At 42.8% G+C, this 23835-nt stretch overlaps 1 protein-coding gene across 1 annotated transcript in view; it reads right to left on the bottom strand.

The window, feature by feature from the left end:
* Positions 1-20908, bottom strand: part of rnf123 (ring finger protein 123) — a 160507-nt gene extending 139599 nt beyond the window's left edge. Inside the window, exons 1-21 of the mRNA XM_080000678.1 lie at positions 20797-20908; positions 19132-19248; positions 18374-18458; positions 15131-15210; positions 14575-14672; positions 14352-14406; positions 14070-14155; positions 13471-13557; positions 13145-13212; positions 12557-12682; positions 12058-12172; positions 11447-11551; positions 11051-11176; positions 10857-10949; positions 9414-9487; positions 8619-8736; positions 7738-7837; positions 7433-7494; positions 6616-6687; positions 5685-5805; positions 4773-4874 (exon numbers count right to left, since the gene is read on the bottom strand). Coding sequence (XP_079856804.1) covers positions 4773-4874; positions 5685-5805; positions 6616-6687; positions 7433-7494; positions 7738-7837; positions 8619-8736; positions 9414-9487; positions 10857-10949; positions 11051-11176; positions 11447-11551; positions 12058-12172; positions 12557-12682; positions 13145-13212; positions 13471-13557; positions 14070-14155; positions 14352-14406; positions 14575-14672; positions 15131-15210; positions 18374-18458; positions 19132-19213 — 1855 coding nt within the window. The 5' untranslated portion in view covers positions 19214-19248; positions 20797-20908. The remainder of the gene's footprint in view (positions 1-4772; positions 4875-5684; positions 5806-6615; positions 6688-7432; positions 7495-7737; positions 7838-8618; positions 8737-9413; positions 9488-10856; positions 10950-11050; positions 11177-11446; positions 11552-12057; positions 12173-12556; positions 12683-13144; positions 13213-13470; positions 13558-14069; positions 14156-14351; positions 14407-14574; positions 14673-15130; positions 15211-18373; positions 18459-19131; positions 19249-20796) is intronic.
* Positions 20909-23835: the final 2927 nt, after the last annotated feature.

Here is a 23835-nt window from a genome sequence, read left to right as displayed (position 1 = left end):
TGCTTCTGATGTAGCCGGTAGAGAGTCACACTGGATCTCCGCCTGAATGGAGCGATGCGTTTTGACCAACAAGAAAAACTGCATAAATCAATTCATCTGACAAGAATCAAGACTGGTGTTGAAGGCAAAATGCTGGTAATCCAAAGCAGTGTTCTTGATGTGTGAAACTCATCCCGATAGTGACGTGCATTACGTGACCAGGGATTCAATTGGGATTTGGGAAGGTGGATGGACCCCGGTTAAAGTTTTTAACCTATTCGAGTTATTTTTTTGAAGGGAAGGTCAATGATCCCTGTGTATCAGGATGCATGTTTGGCTTGGAGCAATCCAGTTTGATTATCAGCACGCCTCTATCTATCCATTTACTCTTTATCAAGTGATATCGATAGTACACTAATTACACTACAATTTCAACTGGCTGGTGGAAGTTGGTTTCTCAAACTATGGCTCACTAAACCGCAGTAAAGTTAAACGTTTAGCGGCTCTGACGAAGGGAATTTGCTTATCAGTTTGATCCCTTCCGGAATTCTAAAACAGGTACTCCTCACTTGACGACCTGCCCGTCTAACGACCGTTCGGGCTCACGACCAGCTCTCTGACCAGTCTGTATTGTACGCTGCGTACAATACCGCGCGGGCGTGCTGTGTGCACAGTGTCTCAGAGTCAAGCATCTCATCTCCGTTCTCAGTCTCAGTGTCGTTCCCGCAGTCTGCACTAGCGTTCTCAATGGCCACGCCCCCTTTACGTGAAATAACACGGGTCCTCGCTTATCCACCAATTCAATTTAACGACCTGGTCCTAGGAATGCAACTCGGTTGTTGAGTGAGGAATTACCTGCATAGAAAAACACAGATTTTTTATTTTTTGGTTTACCAACTGTTGTTTATTTACCCAACCCTTTAAGCCCTGAACGTGAGATTGCCATCAGTGACGGGGTCGTTTCCCAAACCACACATGGTGGAAGGCAAGCAGGGAAAGAACAAAGTCCAGATCTTGACAACACAACAAGAACTATTGTTAGTCGTATGAGATAATGATAAACAGCTTTAATATCCTGCTCAAGCATTTAATTAATTCATGTGTTTTATAAATCTAATTGCAGACCTGGGCCTTCATGGGCTCGGTTACTGTTAAGATAGCTCTTATCTACCAAGTGCCACATAAAAGGTCTATTTATAGTGACGGCAGTTGTTCAAAAGAGCTGTCGGTGTGGAAGTGACAGCCTCTCTCTACGACCAACTTCAAGATATGATCTAGAGCTGTTCGGATTTGTTTTGACGGCCCCTGGCGGCGCTGTTCGCCTTCCAGACGAGCAACTTCTGAAGGACTTCTGGTACAGTCTTCAACAACTTTCATCACTGTCACTCCTCAATCTAAAACTGGAGGCCACTTCTGCCTTGCAGTGAAAAAATAATAATAAATCAAAATGAATTTGCCCATGGTGGCAGGAAATGTATTTCAGCCTGTGTGGGGGTGTCTTCCTGGGCAGTAAATGAACAGGTTATTGTCAGCGGAGAGGCAGACCGTTGGGGAATATCAATCCACATTACACACCTGTCTGGCTGCGTCTGTTGAAAATGGCAGCAAAACGCCGGCTCCGGCCCTCTGCTCAGGGACCGGGAGGCAGAGGAAGCCAACGTGACGCAACAGCACAAAACTAATGTCAGCGTTTAAGGTTAAGCTTGGCCGTCAAACTTCAAATGGGAGTCCCTTGACAGTATCTGAGTTGCAAATTCAGTACCCGTGTGTTTGATTACTGCTCGGGGCTACTGGGTTATTACAGATTATTTGGCAGCGCTGTATGCATTTCTGGGTTGGAAAAACAAAACTGATGAACGCTACGGAAGTGGAGCATAGAGTTTGGAGAGCTGTGACTTGTCTCGGCTTGAATGTTCTTTGTAATAGCTGGGATAGTGTGTCTGAGGCGGTAGGGCAACTGCGCCCTCTAGTGGAGCACGAGACAATTACTCTGGAAACCATTCAATTCTTGGATATGCTGATGTTTGACATTGACGTTTAATTACAGTGTTAGAGGCAAAAAGCATAAAGAAGTTATATCCTCACATCTAACTTATGCTGATTATATAAAACAGCCTTAAAGGAGCACAGTGTAAGATTCTCTGGTGTTGTGCCTCCAGCTGTTTGCATGGCAAGTAAACAACCTGAAATTGCAATAGGTTTCTCATTTATCTATCTTCTCAAGTTACCAGGTGTAGGGTCATGTAGCGGTAGTAGTAGTAGTAGTATGTCAGTGTCAAGATGGCACGGCTGTGTCCAGATGCCTACCTTGCTGCTTTGTTGAGGCTTTTATTTCGTTTTTTGTTATTTGTTCTGCACCAGTTTCATTGACACTGCACATACACTTGTGTGCAGACTTATGGACATTGGATTACTCACCAGTTTTCACTCAATTTTAATGCACCTCTTCATGGCCTGAAAAGATTCTGCAAAGCGTGCGCCAGAACAACAATGGCTACCGAGGAAGAAGAAACACGGGGAGACGAGCTGGAGTCCAGAACAGACTGAGGTCTCGGGCTCATCGTCCACCTCTCTCTACCCAGTGTCCTGCTTGCCAATGTCCAATCTTTGGAGAACCAACTGGATGACATCAGGGCAAGGATTTGATTCCAACGGGACGTGAGAGCCTGTAATATCTGTTTGAACCTAACATGGCTGACCCCCACGGTGCCTGACCAAACTATTTAACCTACGGTATCCTTCTGACGATCATGTGTCGTCCATTTTACCTTCCTATGAGTTCACTTCAGTCATCGCCACGGCTGTTTACATCCTTCCACAAGCCGATAGAGACAAATCACTATCAAAACTTCATGATGTGCTCAACAGACACCCGGACGCAGCCCTCATCGTGGTGGGGTAACTCTAATAAGGCAAACCTCAAACTACTTCTGCCAAACCTAACCCTAACCCTAACCCTAACCACACTCAGCATCTCAGAGCATGACATGAGGAGGTCTCTGAGATGGGTGACCACCAGGAAAATAGCTGCTTCAGGTGGCATCCCTGGACGTGTAGTAAGGACCTGTGCTGACCTGTTGGCCCCAGTGTTCACCACCATATTCAACCTCTCCCTGGTCCAGGCCGTAGTAGTTACCACCTGCTTCAAGAGGTCCACTATTGTTCCTGTGCCCAAGACAGCCAACGTCAATGACTACCGTCCTGCCGCTCTCACCTCGGTGGGCGTGAAGTGCTTTGAGAGACTAATTAAGGATTACATCGGTTCCTTTCTCCCAAGCACCCTGTTCCCATTATAGTTTGCCTATCACCCCAACCAATCGACGGATGACGCAATCTCTCATGTGCTGCACATCACCATATGCCTTGCCAGGAGGAGAGCTTTGTGAGACTGCTGTTCATTTACTAAAGTTCAGCTTTCAATACCATAGTGCCCCTCAAACTGGTCACCAAGCTCAGGGAACTTTGACTGTTCACCTCCCTGTGCAACTGGGTCCTTGACTTCCTGACCAGCAGATCCCAGGTGGTGAGGGTGGGCTGCCACAACTCAAACCTCCGCACCCTCAACACAGGAGTCCCAAAGTTTTGGCCCTAGTCCTCTGCTGTAGACACATGATTGTGTGGCGAAGAGTAGCTCCAAGACCCAATTTGCTGACAGCAGAGCTGTGGTGGGCCTGATCTACAACAACAATAAGAAGGCCTCCCTGGGAGAGGTGGAGAACCTGACACTGTGGTGCCAGGCCCAAAGCCTCCACCTGAACGACAGCAAAACCAAGGAGCTGGCCTTGGCTGCAGAAGGACGCAGCACCCCCCTCCCCATCAACAGTGAGGGGGGTGTATCGGTTGTTTTTACAAAGTAAATAAAAAACAAGATTTACGGGAAAATATTTAAACGGAAGTACAGCAGGCGAGAAGGGTAAAGTACGGGACAATCCCGGGAGGATTGCCAGCTGTGCCTCAAAAATGGCAAAAGAAACACACAGCACAGTTCCAGAATTCCTCCTTCTTTTAAAAAAATATTAGGCTGGTCTGTGCAGCCCACAACAGAGCAGTTCCTATGCTTAGCTCTTAGCTTCGACATAATGGTAGCGGTCCGGCGCATGCAAGAAAAAAAAACGGTGCACCTTCACAGAGGTTTTTCTAAAGCCATGGGTGGAGATACTAAGATGGGGGGGCATTCTCATTCTACCCGAATGGCTTGTTGAATGACATGTTTTCTGACAAAGGCAGCCCGCATAAAACTGACTGGGTTGTCTTGTTTCACGCTGTTTGTGTTGGTAAGCACATCAGAGACCCAAATGAATGTGCAAAAGTACGGAAAAAGTCAGTTTTTCATAATATGGGACCTATAAGGGAAGATGAACGAGAAACTGAAATGCAAGTGTTTCATATGGAGAGGTAAAATGATAACTGATAAAAGAAAATTATAATTCAAATGAATGATAATAAGAATAGCGTGCTAAGATTATTCTGACCTGTCACTCACTCCCACCAAAGTGGTTGAAAACAGGGTATATTTTCTGACTGGACTCGTTGATTGCAATTTAAGGTTGTTTACTCACAATGTAAATGAACATAAAAGGAGAAATCGTAGAGTATAATACACATTGCTCCTTTAAAAAGGGACTTTACCAGAAAACCAAATAACAATTTTGAAACAAATTGTAGATGGCAGGTTAAAATAAAACAAATGCATCAAACTGCCCAAAAAGTGAGAAAATAGACTTTTTGCTTGAGGAAAATGACCTTTTTCCAAACATTCTACGGCACGCGGACAGACGGGTTACACAACCAACCTTTGAGCGTTTTCTTGAGGTGAGAGAGGAGGCCGCCCAGTCGCTGCAGGTCAAAGTAGTCGACCTTCCCGTTGTAGAAGAGCTGAGGGGGAACGTAGGCCTCTGGACGAAGGAGAGAGACGGAGGGAGAAAGCGGGAGGGAGAGATGGAGGGAGAAAGCGAGAGAGAGAGATGGAGGGAGAAAGCGGGAGAGAGAGGGGAGGGAGAAAGTGGGAGAGACGACGGGAGAAAGCGAAAGAGACGACGGGAGAAAGCGAAAGAGACAAAGGGAGAAAGCGAAAGAGACAAAGGGAGAAAGCCAAAGAGACGAAGGGAGAAAGCGAAAGAGACGAAGGGAGAAAGCGAAAGAGACGAAGGGAGAAAGCGAAAGAGACGAAGGGAGAAAGCGAAAGAGACGAAGGGAGAAAGCGAAAGAGACGAAGGGAGAAAGTAAAAGAGACGAAGGGAGAAAGCGAAAGAGGCGAAGGGAGAAAGTAAAGGAGACGAAGGGAGAAAGCGAAAGAGACAGAGGGAGAAAGCAAAAGAGACAGAGGGAGAAAGCAAAAGAGACAGAGGGAGAAAGCAAAAGAGACAGAGGGAGAAAGCAAAAGAGACAGAGGGAGAAAGCAAAAGAGACAGAGGGAGAAAGCAAAAGAGACAGAGGGAGAAAGCAAAAGAGACAGAGGGAGAAAGCAAAAGAGACAGAGGGAGAAAGTGAAGGAGTAAAGCAGCAAGACAGGAGGGCAACAAGGAGCAACAAAAGGGAAGGAGAAAAGAGATGGAGAGATAATTATTAGAAAGACAAACGTGTTTTTATTTCTATTTTCTCTGTATTCCATTTTTGAGGAAGAAATTCAAATGCCTGTGGGACTTGATAGGAACCCTGGTAATAGTAGAATAGTGAAATTCCCACTTGAAACACACTGCAGGTACCTTCACTGTTGACGCAGCCCGGACTCTTCCTCTTGCCTTCGTCCCAGTAGCTCCTCACCGCTGTGATCAGCCGGTGGAGAAAACAGACCATGTATTCTGGTGGACAGTGTGCTGTGGGATGCTGACACACACACACGCACACACACGCACACACACACGCACACGCACACACACATCATATAAGTGCACTGAAATACACCTACTGTATATCATGCATGCATTGGGGTAATTGGATCAATTTTAAATATTACTTGAATTTACTAAACCTACATTTTTTAGGTTTTCTGGACTTAAAAGTTGCATCCTAATTAATCTTACAAAGGAACGCCTTTTTTTATTTTATTTTTATTTTTTTTAATCAAAATGTATTTTAATTGACCCGGTGCCTTTTTTTCCTCCTTACATTATTTTTTCTATAGAAAAGTGCTAAAGTAGAACTAGTAAAATGCTGTAGTATTGTATATGTAAATATAATGTTGTAATATTGGCATATCGGCACCTTCACCACAAACACTTAACCTGCCAACGCAAACAGCAGCAGACATATAGACTCAGCAAACAACCAACTTGAAGGAAAGAAAGAAAACAACTCTGATTTGAGACTCATGTCAAAACCTATAACTGGTATTTTGCTCTTATTTGATTTGCTATTCATTATTTAATAGGATTTCATGGAATAAGCAATGGGCACAGGCGATATCCCGCTTCTGTATGCAGATCAAAAATGTACATCCCAATTTACATTTGAAGTTTGAATTAAAAGTTTGCAGTATAATCATATTCAATATCCTTTTTGTATTTCTTATGATTTATTGTTATTGTTGTAGTAATGAGGAGGTCTGGGAATTTTAGTTATGGCTTCCATTCATGTAATAAAAGGGGGAAAATAAATTCTTAAAATTAATGTCTTATGCCGACAAAGGGTTCTTACCCCTCGGTTGCTGGCATTTTCCTGGAGGAACTTCCTAAACTTATTCAGGAAGATGTATCGGGAGGCTTCACCCTGGAAGAAGCAGTCGTAGCGAGAGTTTAAAGCAGACTTGTGTGATGTGGGGATGGTGTGGTTTAAGCAGCCACCCCTGTCTTGGATCTAGGTAGTTGGGCCTGGGATCAGAAATGGCTGTACGCCTGTTGCTTGTTAGAGCAATCAACGAGCAACAGGTAAATCACACATCCCCACACACACCCCACAGGGAGCCTCTGTCATTATAATGCTCCATTTGCTCTCGGCTTGTTCCATCTTAAGATAAAATAAGATAAGATAAACCTTTATTAGTCCCACTACGGGGAAATTTGCTCAATTAAAGCAGCAAAAAGTGACAGCAATAAATAGAGAAAATCAATAAAGAGTTGTAGTAACTAAAAGTAAGTAAGAATCGAGGTAAGCACTATATTACAATATAAAATATATAGAAAATATATACCTAAGTAGAAACAACATCAATAGGAATCACAGTTATAAAGAGTTTTGCACATATTTCAACAAATTGCACATCAGGGATTGTACTTTTTTATTTTTGATAAAAAAAATTGCACTTTGGATTTTTCACAGTTGTGTGTGTGTGTGGTCTACTGGGTGCGCTGTTGGTTTTACAGTCTGACAGCAGCAGGAAGAGGGGTAGAGAGCTTGGCTTAAAACAGTTTCTAAGGCCAAAAGTCATGTGACACCCTGTGATGATTGAATGTTTCGACAAAAGCAACGTTTTTCACACATATCAATAAATACAATTTAAGAGAACTAAACATACCGTCTCTTTGTCTTTGTTGTTGAGAAACAGCCTCAGGATCTGAACTTGGAGCTCCTCCACCACTGGGAGGAGAGAAGAAGAGAGGAGAGAAGAGGACATAACAGGGGAGGGGAGATGGAGAAGAGTAGAGAAAAATCAGATGACCGTTCATTGATACATTGATACATTGATATCGATGAGTAATTACCCTGATGGAATATCGGCTGTGCAATACGAGCACATCAAACCAAAAATGACGGCTGTAAATCAGAACACCCACACAAGACATGAGTTAATCAATAAGGACAAAAAACACCACATAAAACCTTCAATCCTCTTCTTCAGCCTCTGACAGCCTCGCTCGTAGGCCCGGCGCCTAAGACGTTCGTCGGCCGTCTCCTCTTTGGGCTCCAGCTCGTCTTTCCCCTGAGGGGAAGACAACAACTTTTAGAATCTATTGGGAAAAACAACCTCAATCTGATAGCAGTCATCACATCCTTTCTGCAAGATTGGTAAGTAGTTACTTACTGATGCAACATTGCAGTATACAGTATAATATATACAATATAATAAGGCAGTGGAAAGACGGTAGAGCAAGTTTCTAGCTCCCGACACTGGCAATGTACAAATACTTTGGGGAAAAATCCCTTTCCAGTGACGTGCATTTCTTTGCTCCAGCCAGCTAATGTCACTGTGTAGCTGGAGCTCTGGGGTTTGCTTATCATGGACACGGAAACCTAGACCCCTCAATGTGCCGAGCCGGCCACCATCTTGGCCCCGTTTTCATTTCGCTTACAGACACTGTGGCAACTATCAACCCACCATGACAGGCGGTTTCAGCAGCAAATGAGGCAACTCAGTCTCTATATCTATGGTGCTTATGAGCAAATCTGGGTGGTTGGAACAAAATATCGTGAGGAGTTTTACTTTACTGTGAACCTGGAAGATCCAGAGAGCTTAGAGCTTCTCACAGTCAACGTTTCGCCCTCAAAACAACATCTCCTCTGTCCAGCGGTCTCCTGCCACTAAAAAGATCAGCTTTCTCTCACGGCAACAGAAAGTTGAACATAAAGAAAGTCGAAAAATTGGATTCCGTCGGCCATATTCAACAGGTGGGTAGACGGAGCTTTACAAAGCTGTCTACTGCCACTTGAACGCAGCCTACATCTGTCAGCAAACCGGGGGGTTCAGTCACTGAGAGTTTTACCTCTTTGTCGAAGCGTGTCGGCCACCATGTGGTGGGAATCAGCTCCTCCAGCCCCGCCTCCTTCACCCTCAGGGGGGTCTTGATGTAGAAGAACACTACGGAGCGCAGCACGTCAAACGTACAGACTGTTAAGAGCTACAACCAGGCTAACATCAAACCCATTCACCAAGTTGGTATGGTTTGAGCACTTTCTGCCTGGAAGTCACAACTAAAAAGTATGGTTACAGCACCATAGTCCAGGCTTCACAGACCCTTTGATACTGTACTGTGATTAAGGGATATATAAATAAACGTAAATAATATGAAATAAACAATTGACTGGACAAGTCATTAGAACAACATAAATTATCATTATATTTAAATACTAAAACCAATTTTTACTTTTTTTTTTTTTATTTTACAGTGCATTTTATTTTGAACACAATGTGATGATAAACGAATTATTCCTACAGGAAGAGGCTATAAGAATATACAAAGAAAACAACCCAAAATAGGAATATTATCAATCAAATCAAATAACAATAAGTGCATATGTATGCTTATTTTATAGGTCAAAGCATTTATTTATCCATTTATCTAACTATTTTAGGGGCTTTCGTCATGAAATGTATTAGTGTAGCATTAATCCACATGACTAAAAGGCAGAGGAGATGGATTAGCCTCTGGGCTGGCACGAGTGATGCAGCATTTATAGAAAGAGCCAGAGCTAATTAAAAAGCATGCTGCTGGCGGAGCTGGATCTCCAGAGATTAGAGATTAGCAAAACAAAGCTAACTCCGTGTTATACAAGGATATAGGACATTGCTGAGCAGGTACTTCCTGGACTTCTCGTGCCGCAGGACGGCGGTGGTCAGACGCAGGTAGTGGATCTGGGAGAGCGAAAAAGACCAAGCGGCGCTCATCATCAGCCAGAATGAAGCCATGTGGCGTCATACTGAATGTATACAATACCGCAGGGGTAAACTTTTATATTAAAAGCTCCACTTATCTATCTTAAACAAAGTCACAGGTCACACGTCCAGAAAAATCACAGCTATATGCAACAACATCAAAGTTCATAAGTTCTTGAGAACTACATACAACTATATTTATAAAATAGTTTTAGTAGTAGTAGTAGTAGTAGTAGAAGTAGTAGTATACAGTATATAAGATGCACAACATTTTTAGTGAGTCGTCAGACATTAACGGTTTTGAGGTTCCTTTATTTCATCTCCATAATGGAATATTTGTATTAAATATTTGGAAAGGACACCAAGGGTGCATGGCCGCTGTTTTAAATTGAAGCCATGAGATGTTCAGTTCCTCTGGTGGCTGTACCCAGAAAAACTTTAAACTCAGTCCACACCAAGGTAAGTGAATGGAGGCCAGGCCAGACTAATACATTTTCACCCTCAAGTGTTTCATGTCATTTCACAGAGTCCCCTTCATGTATTTATTTTTTGGCTTCAAACCAGCTCTATGTGAGTGAATGGGTTTTCGCACCGTCCATTTTACATACAGTCGATGACCAACACCATTAATTACTCTCATCTGACCTTCTCCTCATCGTGCAACCCAAGCTTTGCAATGAAATCCTATTTCCACTCTGCTGCGTTTGTCTCATATAAATAGACGACACAAAAATCTAGGGCCCTCAACTATGTATATACTGCCACCATGAAGCCTTTTCGTCTGGCCAGCTTCCCAGATGCAGGTCCCAAATGATCACGTCACCTAACACGTCATCATGTGACCCACTCATAGGTATCCCTTAGGGATGCACCGATTGTGAAATTCTGGGTCGATACAGATACCGATGATTGAAATAACAATTTGGCGGATAGCAGATAGCAAAGTTTTTTTCTTGTTTATTTTGTCATTTATTCTCCCCTTTGTGCCGTGGAAACAAAGAAATCTTCATTACAAAAAAAAAAACTGAACTGTTTTAAAGTCTTTCAGCCCTTCTTCACACTATCTTTGGTTAGGCTACTGTTGACCGACTACCGACACGAATTGCAGTTTTCCGAGTTCCTGTGAACGCAGCATCATTTCCAACACGAATTACAGTTTTCCAGAGTTCCTGTGAACACAGGATAACTTTCTGGAGCGCTTTCTAATCCACCTGAACCAGAGAGCCGTGTCCACGTCTTCTAACGTAATATTAGGGAAGGAGTCCACTAGCTAATCGATCGTGGATGGTATCGTTCTCTCAGACGGATAAAAAAAATAATAAATAAAAAGCTAAAATGGGTCGCCTACCTGGAAACCGAGGTCGGGGATGATGGGGGAGAAGCGGTACGCCCTCAGCAGTGACATCATCAGCTGCTTCAGGCACTCGTTCACCTCGTAGTCCTGCCAGAGATGGAGGTCACTCACGTTATGGGGTCACTGTTGTGTGTGTGTGTGTGTGTGTGTGTGTGTGTGTGTGTGTGTGTGTGTGTGTGTGTGTGTACCTCCATGAGCAGCCAGAAGAGGTCTAGTAGCTGTTGTATGAGAGGGTGCTCATCCACCGCACCCCCTCCCTCCAGAATACCCAGCAGGAAGCTCATCAGTACGTCCTCCACCAGGTACACTTTACACTGCGGACGAGTCGAAACAAAACACCCTTCATATTTAGATTGATATATTTATAGTGAAAGTTCTTATTTTGTTAAAGGGCCCCAGATTTGATTAGACTTTTTTTTTAGCTGGCACTTTATATGAAATAGCCATGAAATGTGTTTGCGTTGCAGGACTAATGTAATCCACCCCCCACAGACAATCTTATGGATTACCACTTTAACTTACAGTGGGAATTTACAATATTAAAGATACAGGGGAAAAAATACAATTACAAATAATTCTCCTACCATGAGGGGAGCGAAATGATTGAAGATATGAGCCAGTGTGATGAGAACAGTCGTTTCCCCGTGAAGTCTCCACGAGGCGCAGTCCTTCTCCACCAGCCTCTCCTCCTGAGGAAACATACACAAGGACGGAGAGGAATCAATCAGAAATCAACCATTTTAAAATGTATAGGGCTGGTGTAGGTGGACTCTACATTATACAGTACATAGGTAAAAATAACACAGATTCAAAGAGAGGGCGATAAAGAGAGAGTAGAGTGGATTGTACACAGCAAATTCCTACATAAAGTGTGAAAGGGTTTTGAGTTTATTTTCAGACCTGTAGTCCAGCTTGAGTTCAGGGTTCAGCCATGGTGGTAAATTATTTGGGTTTTTACTCTGAGCTCCAAGTCTAGTCCAAGGCCACTCATGAAAACTCAAAGTTAACCTTCTAAGGACTTTGCTGTGCAATATGCTTGCAAAATGCAAGTAAACCATTTTCTATAACATTGAAAACAAGGACAAGATCAATAAAAATATATATATATAATAAATCTCCATTTCTGCAAATGTTCACATCTATTATTTTAAGAACCACATTAAATGATTATTACTGGTGTGTGAAAGCTTCCTACCTGTGTGTCTATGGTGGTGGAGAGAACGGTCTTAATGTATCCCAGCAGCCTGTGGGCTTTCACCAGGTCCGCAGCAGGTGGGTTCTGGAGGGGCAGGTAACCTTCCACAGGGTATGTGAATCACGCAAATGTTAAGGTCAAAGGTGAAACACTGCTCAAACAGGGAACTACTGGAAAAATACCAACACATTTGGCAAAACAAATAAAGCAGCAGAAACCAATTTCCTTTTAGTCACTTTTTAACTTGTTCTACAGCTGCTGCAAAGGAGTAAAAAAAAAAAAAAGTCTTATGATCTGGGTTTTGCATATGTAGCATATACCTGTTACACAACAAAATGTACAGGAACTAAATGAGGAACCATTTAGGCCCCAAACATTCCCGGGAACCTCAACAGTCTTTAAAGAGTTCTTGGTTGCTTTCCTTCCCACCAAACCTCCCGAGGCTACATGATGTAATCGTGTTGGGTGTTTGTAGTACTCTGCTGGGTTGGAAGGATATCTCAGAGGCCTGCTGCCAAAGTTGAAAGCCACCGACTCTTTAAAGGAGAGGCTGATGGCGGGGAAGTAGGCGATGCCCGGGCCCATTTTGATGTTTGTGAAGGCTGTGCCCAGAGACTGGCCATTCCTGAGGAAAAACCAAATAAAGAATGAAGATGAATTTTAATGATGAGACCTAGTGGCCAATGGAGGCCTAGGGGTCCGGTGTCTTGCTCAAGGACACTTCAGGAGGAGCCAGGGATTGGGTCAGGGTTAGGCCAAGGAATGACCTGTGACCTGCTCTACCTCCTGAGCCGAAGGCGCAAATCAATTAAAGAGCATTCATTAAAGAGCAGTCATTTGTGATACACAGCGATATGTATGTTTAAGATGGTCTAGTTTGCACTGTCTTTGGCCCTCTAGCGGCAGCTGCTGTGGACTGCAGTTTATTTTGGACTGTCCGAAAAGTACCTGTGGATCACAGCTAGAATATAGTCAAAAACATTGTGAGCTTATCTGTTCGAATCATACTCTATCACTGAGAATGTAACATTACTGAAACGTAGAGTGGAACAAATGACATAAGTGTATACATTTAATCATGACTTACAAGCAGAATGTTATGGTTCCCTCATCCAGGTCTATCAAACAGGTGACAATGTCTCCGGCAGCCCAAGACTGAAAACATAAATGACAAATATAAATAAGACAAACAAAAAGATAAATGAATGAGCTTTGTAGCAATCTATTTTGTTTTTTTAGTTGTTCCAATCCGTCCGTTTATATTATTTCTATGTGTACCCAGGAATAGCGGCTAGGGTACCTTGGTAGCAACAAGTGGAGATCCAAATAAACAATAAACAATACAATAAACGACAACGAATGACTGTTCACAGCGTTCAGGTAATTGATGATTGAGTAAACCGACTGACTGACCTTGCCGTAGTTGGTGGTCGTCACATTCCACTTGCGTACTCTGTTGCCGTCGTAGGCGTACGAGTCCGGGGTGTCACCCACTCCCTCCTGGCAACAAAGCAGGGAAAACACAAACACATTACAGCACACACCTTTTTCTTTACCTCCACACCGCTGTTCGTCCTGTAACACACGGAACACTACAGACACTGTGCGTGTGATGAGAGAATGACAATGTAGTATTTGGTTGAGTTGACCATAATTTAAAAATCGAAATAGAATTTAGATTTTTTAAATTGCAGCAGCAGTTCTGGTGTCAATACTCTTTGTGCGCTTTTGTATGCGGGGCAGCTCGGTCCTTTTAAGCATCACTTTTACTGAGGGATTTCGTGTTGTTTCATTTTCTTGTAATGTGTTTGTGGAGAATTGTATTATTGTTTAATTTAAATTCTTTCCATTATATTTATTTTTGTATCGTATTTTACGTAAAGCACATTGCATAACATGCTAATGTACGAAATGTGCGTTATAAATAAAAATTGATCGTTATGATGTGTGTGTGATCTTGATTGGTGTGTGTGTGTGTGTGTGTGTGTGTGTGTGTGTGTGTGTGTGTGTACCTCTTGGTTGAAGCGACAGTTGAGCGTGCACCACCCGATCTGCATCAGACCCTGGGAGGATATCAGCACCTCGTACACCCATTTCCCTGGAACCAACACAGAGAGTAAACTGCGGGGAAATGATTTTATGTTCCTCAGAGATGCTCACGATTCAAAAAAAAAATAGGCTGAATAACGTGATTTATTTAATTTGTATAATCGTATGCAATTGAAATGGCTCAGCTGATGTAGAGGGGAAACAGATGGGAGTAGATTTCAAGAGGGATTTCGAGCGTTACTTACCTTTGTACACACATGTTGTAGCTCTGATGGAGCTGAAGTTGCTGTGGCCGATGACCTAAAGTACATATAACAACAGGTCACCTATCACTGCTCTCATTTTATAGAAAGAAAAGAAAAAAAACAACATCTTTATACTCACGAGTGAACAAAATCATCATAATAACCACCACAACAATACTACGTTCATCATTTATAGGGTTGAGATAGACAGACAGATTCTCACCCCCAATAGGTCATCATCTACAAACAGAAGTCCTTCGAAGCCGCTGGTGTGATCCAGGACAACCGTCAGAGGACCCAGATGTCCTTCTATGGGCTGGTCTGGAGCCACAGGTGGACGTTAAACAATTGTTAATAAAACAATCTTGAGAATTCAAATTAGTCAACATTAGGAGCAACAGGTATTTTACGGCAACATCAACTTGAGCGAGACACTTAAAGCAATATTTTGGTCCAGAAACAAGGACAAAAGTCAACCGAACCAGATATAAACACAATCTCACACACACACACACACACACACACACACAGACAGTAGAAAGTGCCGACAATATAAAGAATTATTCCATAAAACAGGCATTCAGCTCTCTATACTAGAGAATTATTATATCATTGCCTGTTTGCAATCATTTGAGCAAATCGCAAACCATGACCAGAATTTTAAACCAAGAAATGTTGGAAATGTGTGTGTGTGTGTGTGTGTGTGTGTGTGTGTGTGTGTGTGTGTGTGTGTGTGTGTGTGTGTGTGTGTGTGTGTGTGTGTGTGTGTGTGTGTGTACCTCTGCTCTCCTCAGCGGGTTCTCCCTCCGACAGCAGCCTCTCCAGGTGAGCTCCAAGGTCCTGGAATCCCAGAGGTTTCCTAAAGAATTGAGGGGCGCAAGAAGAGAGATTTTCATGTTTTGTCAACTTTGTATTTTTCTTTTCTAAATTCAAATGGCAAAATATCAGTGGATGCTCAATATTTAATATTCAATGTGTGGATCTCAGTATTATGGACTCTTCAGTTCCTTGAGATGCCCTGATCAGCTATTATAGGCCTGGTTGATAAAGGTTAATTATTTTCAATACTTGTTTTTTTCCTTCTACATTTTTTATGTCGTTTTATGTCGCCCTCATTTTCATTTTCTCCATCTAGAGTATTGTGTTTGGTTTCATCTGAAAGCGTAAAGTTATATTCCCCGGACACAACTTTATTTAAATTAGTATCCAAAGGTTACCAGAAACCAAGATTAGCACGGTGAACTAGGTTTACAGTTCTTGTATTTAAATAAAAGTGGATATCTACTTTTGCGTAACTGTATTTTTATGACATTTTAAACGGCTTCATGGCATTTTACAACCTGGCTCTGTTTTAAATTTCCCCTTTGGGACTATAGCTGTTGAGTTGAGTGGAGTCATGGGTTTTATTTTATATGGAGGTCTATAACTTTTCCTTAGATGTTTTTCCTCGCTACGTTTTTGGTTCAGTTCTCTTGTGAATCTCGTTCTATCAATATAAAAGTGCCATAATGGAAGACAGATCCCTGAAACCCTCATTCTCTGCATAGTGCATAATCCAAAGCCTTTTTCAAAACATGCGGCTAATTATCCGACCTCCTAAAGCCAGCCCTGATGTAGACTGACCTATTTGGGAAGAAAGAATGAGGACTAAAGGCAGAACACTGAACATTCTAAGTCAGGGAAGACGTTAAAAAGACGCCTTATTGTCTGGGCTAAAGCACAGCTGAATTTGGTTCAAAATGTGACGAAAATGACAGAAAGTAAAAAGCCAAAGTACCACATTGACATCTGTACTTAAAAAGTATACAAGTAATTGCTCTTAAACATACTTTAACTATGAACAGTAAAAGTCCACTGTGTTCATATAACAGAGCCTATAATATGGCATAAAATGCTACTGTACGTTTTACCTATTTAATTATAGTTTCCAAGAATAATATATATTTTTATAATTGACAATAAAATAGTATAAGCAGTGTAATTTACAAATATGTACAAATAAAATGTACTTTTAGTTTTTAACTAAAGTAACATGACTGTGTTAGAAATGTAATAGAGCAAAAAGTACAGATAATTTGCTTTGAAATGGAGTGGAGTAGGTACAGATAACTGAAAAATGTAATGAAGTAGTTCTTTCCACCACAGGTTTTCAATTACTATGTCACAAAATGTAATTTTGGTAATTTTCGATTTTAAATTGGTTATTTTGAAAATTACCAATAAGGGGGGGGGGGTAATTTAGACAGTGGTTCATTTCTAAAAACCTAAAAATGTATCCTGGTGTTCCCGGGATGCATGAACGGTAAATTTACACATTCATTTTAATCACAGTTTTAGGACTAACACAGGGTCGACATCTGCGCCTTCTGCGCGCCCCCTGTTCAGTTGTACCTCACCTACCAGAAAAATATGGCTGAGAGCGTTGTAGAATGACTGTCTATATATAGGGTTTGAGGGGGTAAAATAAGCCCGCTCGGCTTAGGGAAGGACGCCGATGACTCTCGGGTACGGTAACACTAGTATGCGGTCACAGTAGATGGTATGCGCACGGACACGGACACGGACACACACACACACACACACACACACACACACACACACACACACACACACACACACACACACACACACACACACACACACACACACACACACACACACACACACACACACACACACACACACCTCTTTTACCTGAAGTTGCTTGTTATTATTCAGGAAAACAAAAAAAAAAAAACACATGATTGACACGTCTGTGCGTCAGCCACCATCCGTCGACTCGGAATGAGTGCAGACGGATGCGTGCGTCGTTTGGACAATCCGCGTCGGCAACGGATCGGTTGCATAGTCCACGTCGTTAACATTTTCCTGGCTCTCAGAGACCAGCGCTTCGGTTTCCACCACCACCACCACCACCCCGTCTCCCCGCCCCTCCTGGACAGACTGGGTTCCCCCCGTCCCCAGACGCGCACGGAGAGGAGCGGTGATAGAGAGAGAGACCTAAGCAGCGCTGAGATGTCTCCCAGATAAAGAGTGTTGGGGGGATGTTGGGGGGGTGATGGTGGGCTTTAGACTGTTCGTAAAACTTAGTTTCGTTCAAAATGAAATAAAGAGAGAGAGCGCGATAAGAAGTCCAGTATGAGGATGTGGAAATATATTTCATCAAGAATTATGAAATGCTTGCCAATATTAAATCAATTTGATGCCTTCAAGGCACAAAAATTGGATGGCCAATGAATATTAGGTTAGAAAATACAACATTTGCCCGATTTAACGTGACTTCCAGTACAAACCACACCCACGTCCGGTCTACAGATAAGCATCATTTTGTTGGTTGAACAGATACAGATACACATACACATAATGACGTCTCTGTACACCTCTACTCTCCACCTCGCGAAGATCGTCTTCAACTCTTTCCGTGAACTGAGTTTGCTTCCTCTCAACCAACCTCCAGCCACTTCTAGTCTGTTAGCGTTGTACATTTTTTCAGGAGAGTATCCAACTCTGTGGCCGTAACGATTTCACTGTGACGGTGCATTGTCAATGTTTCCCACTGGGATGTGTGGGCAGGGGGTAGTCATATAGACACAATATATATTGCTTAACAAGCCTTTGAGGTGCTGAAAGGTGTGTTTTTCTAATGTCACAAGAGCAAGGCTAGTTGATCCCCTCTGCAACCTTGCATTGCGCAGACACATGCACTGCAACCCTGAAATTATCCGCAGATAACCCAGAGGAGCTGTATGTGTGAAAGCAAATGTACGAATCATTTGGACCGGACATTACCCAGACTTTACCCAGCCAGCACCCTCGTACAAAGTCTGGGTAATGCTCGATTGAGCAGTATGTGTGAACAGGTAATTGTTCAGAGAATTCACAGAATTTCCCTTGAAACAAATCAGCAAATAAAGCAATTGCTGAAAACCAGAAAGACATTTCATCGTTCATTCGTATCAGCTCTCTTGTACCTGGCATAAAAAAAAGTGAATCAGTGCATCACTTTTGAAACAATACACAACCTGAGGGAGGCCAGTGCGGGTCCCTGCTTGGTGGAGGGGAAGACATGGTGCAGGTAGTCGCTCAGCAGCTTCTCATTCACTATGCCTAGCAGACAAAATTAATATATAGAACCATTTAGATTACAAGAATTAATAACCAGGATATCATCAGACGCCATGATTGCCCTCATATGGACTCGCTTCCAAAGTGATTTCATTATGGAGAAAATAATAAAGTCGAAATGATCTCCGCTCCTGTGTTTGGCTGAAGGTTACAAAATGAATGTGTTATTTCAAAAATGGTTCAGGAAATCACAAAAGCAAGTGCCAGTAAGAGACACATGCGTAGATAAAATTATCCAAGTATGAAAATCCGGCCACAGGGACGATTACGTCCAAAGAGAAATCACTTTGGAACCCCAAATCCACATTTGGAAGAGGCTGACATCTTTGTTCTACAATACATCACTAGGCATATGTGATGAAATGCCCTCAAAGGAAAACAACAAATTAAAAGCTATACGTACAATAACACCTGTTGACTCTGATCTGACAGCCTCAATAGCCCCCACTCATCTGTACATCTGACCTAAATCTTAATAAAACTTTAGTTACAATTTTGAATTTAAAACAACCCCTGTTTGGGATTCCTCTGTTTGTGCTTAATATTGCTATAATCTTGTATATGTTTATTACTGGGTAACTGGGTAGAACAAGCATCTATAACCGGCACCTGCCTCCTCCTTGAGAGTGTGATTGAGTCTAATAACAGTCCTTACCTGTGACTTTGGGTTTGTCCATGTCTGAAGCCAGTCTGTAGTTTCGGCGGGTCAGGGCCGTGCCACCCCCCTTGGAGCTCATTCTGTTCGGATATCTTCTCCCAGGCCCATACACTGCTGGAGGACACAGAGAAAAATAAACCCTTTTCAGAATCAGTGCAGAAATCGAGCTAAATCTATTGGGGGTTTTCTTCCAGCACCCACAGAAACATAAGCGAACTGTGTAACTCCAAGTTGCGGGATTTTCAGACATTAGGTTCCCAAACGGGCTTCTTAACTTCATAATTTCAAGATGTGTCCAGAAATCCATCTGTCACAAAACATTGGGGTTTTTTTAACTTTTAAGTAAAGGTGATGTGATACTGGTATCAGATATTTGTCCAATAACAAGTTAAAACAGGGTGTTGCTGTACAGAGTCAATCCCCAATACAAAAATCCTTTACCAACAGCCAGCATGTCAGAAAGCACATAACAGGGACTAAATATTATGCTTTTCTGAGACACAAATATGTGTTATATATGTATAATTGGTTAACAATTTATTAAATATGCATCATCTTGTAAATATTATTCTATTAACCCCAAACTAACGATAAAACAATAACAAGAAAACAAACAAACAAACAATAAACAATAATATGCTAGATTGGATTGGAACAGAACTTAGTATCTTTCGAGTGTAAGTCTAAATATTGTGGGAGTTAAACACTGACACAATATTTTCATGTGACAGAACTCAACCTCATATGAACCCACCTAAATGTAATAATTTTGAGCCAATGTTAGAAACTCCATCACAAAAGCAATACACACACACACACGTTATCTGAACCGATCTAGTAAAGCATGATTACTTGTATTTACAATGATAAAACCAATGTTTATTTTCTACTTTTTTAACAATAACAATCTGTACATTGATGCTCCATGCTGTGGTAAACTGTAGGAGTTCAGGGTTGTCACCAGTGGTTTGCAAAAGTAGCTTTCCCCCGCCAAAAAAATAAATAAATCACAGTTCAATTACAATCTAATTACAATAGCTGTCGCTGTGTCATAATGTAGGGGTCCACTGTCTCCGTGAGATTCACTTCACACTGTCATTTGATTTGCATTTCATTTCAACATGTCAATATGTAGGAAACCACTAGGTCCAGTGCTGTTTCAACACAGGTGACAGGAATGGTGTGGAAATAATGGATATCACTGTGTGAGTCATTGTGGCTTGCGAGCTCGCTTCTGCCTCGGGTGGTGATGAAAGTTGTCGTATTATTCTGCTGATATTCAGTGGAGATCAATCAAATAAACTGTGCAGACTGTCATTCTGTGCAGGCGCCTGGGTCCCAGTGTTCTGTACTCTGCACTCTGCTAGGGCTAGCTGCCCTGTGTAACAGAGTTAGCACGGCTGTGGCAGTGACAGTGACAGTGAGTGTGACTAAACGAGACGCGTGCTGGAAATCGCACTTTACAGGAGCCTACAGATTAAATTGTACTCCCAGGCTCCGTCCGCTGAAAACACCCGCAACTGCACTCCCTGTCACGGCATCTAGGCTAGCTGCTAGCCGCTAGTGACTCCACAGTCTGTCCGCTGAGCCTTGGCGTCCATCGGGCTAGCGCTGCCTCTCGCTGCCCGGGGGGGAGGGTGTCAGGCCGGTGGAAACACTCACCGAGTCCCTGTCTCTCCGGGGCGGGTGTCCCTCACCGGTTGTTAAGATCCGCGGGGTCGCGTATTGTCGCACCGATGTGTTCCCTCGCTCGGGGCCGAGCTGTGGCTCCAGCTGCGGCGGGATGATTTCTGCAATAACAGCGGAGCTCCAGTCAAACGGTTCCCACGCTACGGAGCCTCACACGGGACCAAACACCAGCGGGGGCCAAAACGCGAATAGTGCACACGGTAACCATATAAATAGGCGGGAATGTTACTGTATTTACTGCATTTAATATATTTTAAATAATAACATTATACATTATAAAACATTATACATTATTACAACAATAATAATTATTATTAATATTATGAATATTATTATTATTATTATTGAGGTGGATATATATTCATCCTGGAATTATATAAACCACGATGAATATATATCATAGGATGACTTTAACCGCCTGCTCAGCCAACCATGTATAAACTCATAGCCCATCGTCGTCTGACCGGCGATGGACACTTATCACCTGGTCCCCGGGCGCGTCCACCATCCAAAGCATGTGCATGTGTGTGTGTGTGTGTGTGCAAGCATGTGTTGTAGTGTGGTGCGTTGCGTGACAAATAAAGTCTGTTTCTACGTTTTTCTAGCCTGCCATCATTTATATAGCAAGATTTCATGTTTCAGGTTTAAGAAATGTAAGCATGCAATCCAGCTCTTGGGGGCCAAAGGATGGATTCACTTTATTTAAATACTGTTTTAAACCCCAAATTCTTTTAGTTGTGTAATCTGGTAGACTGGCAATTATTCATCAGACCCCTGACAAAATTGTAGTAATAATCCTTGTTATTTAAAGCCACCCATGACTATTATTATTATTATTATTATTATTATTATTATTATTACTACTATTACGTGGTAGTAGTAGTAGATCATATTAGCAATACACTGATCAGCCACAACATTAAAACCACCACTTATAACTACTAATATTGTGTAGCTCCCCCTCGTGCCGCCAAAACAGCACTGACCTTTCGAGCCATGGACTCCACAAGACCCCTGAAGGTATCCTGTGGTGGCAGATCCTTTAAGTCCTGGAAGTTGTGAGGTGGGGCCCCATGTGGCACGGTGGCGCAGTGCACTGCTGCCTCACAGCAAGAAGGTCCTGGGTTTGATTCCCACCTGGGGTGCTGTTGGCACCGTGCTCCGGGCGGGTTATCTCCCAAATAGGAGCCTTTCTGTGTGGGGTTTGCATGTTCTCCCCGTGCTCACATGGGGTTTCCTCCACCTCACGTCAGTAAGGACCCCCACCAAAAAACATGCATCGTTGTCTGACCAGCGATGGACACTCGTCACCAGTCCACGAATGCTGCCCACTGCTCCTGGCTGCGCTTCCGAAGGAAGGACAAGCCAGGATGCATTAAATGCGGAGGCCTCATTTCACTGGCCACCATCCAAAGTGTGTGCGTGCATGTGTGGTGTGACAATTAAAGATTCTTCTTCTTCCATGGATCATGCTTGTTTTACCAGCATATCCAACAGATGCTCCATCTGATCGGACCCTAACCCCGGCCATCCACACGATGTAGATGAACACATGACTCATCAGACCAGGCCTCCTTCTTCCATTGCTCCATGGTCCAGTTCTGATGCTCATGTACCCATTGTAGGCACTATCGGTAGTGGACAGGGGTCAGCATGGACACTCTGAACGGTCCGCGGCTACACAGCCCCATACACAGCAAGCTGTGATGCACTGTGTGTTCTGACTCCTTTCTATCAAAGCAGCATTAACTTTTTTTTTTTTTTTGTCTGTGCTATAGTAGCTCTTCTGCAGGATCGGACCAGAAGTCTAGAGTTTTCTCCCCACAGGCATCAATGACCACATGGATCCCCATGACCCTGTCACCGGTTGTCCTTCCTTGGACCACTTTTGGTAGGTACTAACCACTGCATACCGGGAACACCCCACAAGACCTGTCGTTTTGGAGATGCTCTGACACAGTCGTCTAGCCATCACAATTTGGCTCTTGTCAAAGTGGCTCAGATCCTTACGCTTGCCCATTTTTCCTGCTGCCTACACATCAACTTCAACAACTGACTGTTCACTTGCTGCCTCATATATCCCACCCCTTGACAGGTGCCATTGGAATGAGATGAGCAATGTTATTCACTTCACCTGTCACTGGTTTTAATGGTGTGGCTGATCTGTGTGTGACATTGTTGGATATTTGCAGCAGATATACAGTATACCAGTGATGTGTACGCAAATATATGAGGCCACCACAATGTAAGATAAGATCGGATAATTTAAGGATAAGTTAAGGATCGCACTTTACCAATCCCTTTTGGGGAAATGCGGGTGTAACAGCAGCAAAAACAAAAACAAAAACAAAAAACAGCACAAGTCAAGAAAGGGATAAAATGTAAGTTCGATTTTTAAAAAGAAAAAGATGAAATAAAAATAAAAGTAACATCTACGCACAGTTAACAACAGTGTAAAAACTGTTGGGAGTTCAACCTCATGGAAATTGCTCTCTCTGGTGGCGACATTTTGCGGGGGCGCACATTCTGCAGGGGCGAAGAGGAAACGCTTCGTGAGTGCGCCACAGAGCCATGTGCACCAGTAAGGTGAAATATTTAACAGTCGGATTATTTACTGTTATTAAAAAAACAACACAATAATAATTCTGGTTATCCATTCTCGCACAGTACTGTATATGTATGTCGAAGGCTCAAATTTGCTTTGTGCAACAGCAACAAAAAAAAAGTGTTCCGTAGGTTTCACCAAAGCCTCACAAAGGTTTTTTTTTTTTTTTTTAAACGGTTTTAATGTTTTGTGTCGGGTATTTGTGCTTTTACTTCGATAAAACATTTTTGGGGAAAAACAAAAAAGGTCACGAAGCGAACTCTGACAGCGTGGATCTGTCACTGTCACGAGTCACCGGGCTGCGCTGTGATTGGCTGAAGATGTTTTTCCCCTTTATTTTTCTGATTGGCCGAAGACGTTCAGGCCATCCCCGGACTCTGATTGGTCGGCGACAGCCTCACCCTCAC

The sequence above is a fragment of the Zeus faber genome (genome assembly GCF_960531495.2).
Source record: "Zeus faber genome assembly, chromosome: 5".
In the NCBI taxonomy this organism is placed as follows: domain Eukaryota; kingdom Metazoa; phylum Chordata; class Actinopteri; order Zeiformes; family Zeidae; genus Zeus; species Zeus faber.
The sequence above is the reverse complement of the archived record's forward strand: the minus strand, read 5'-3'. Positions and strand labels throughout refer to the sequence as shown.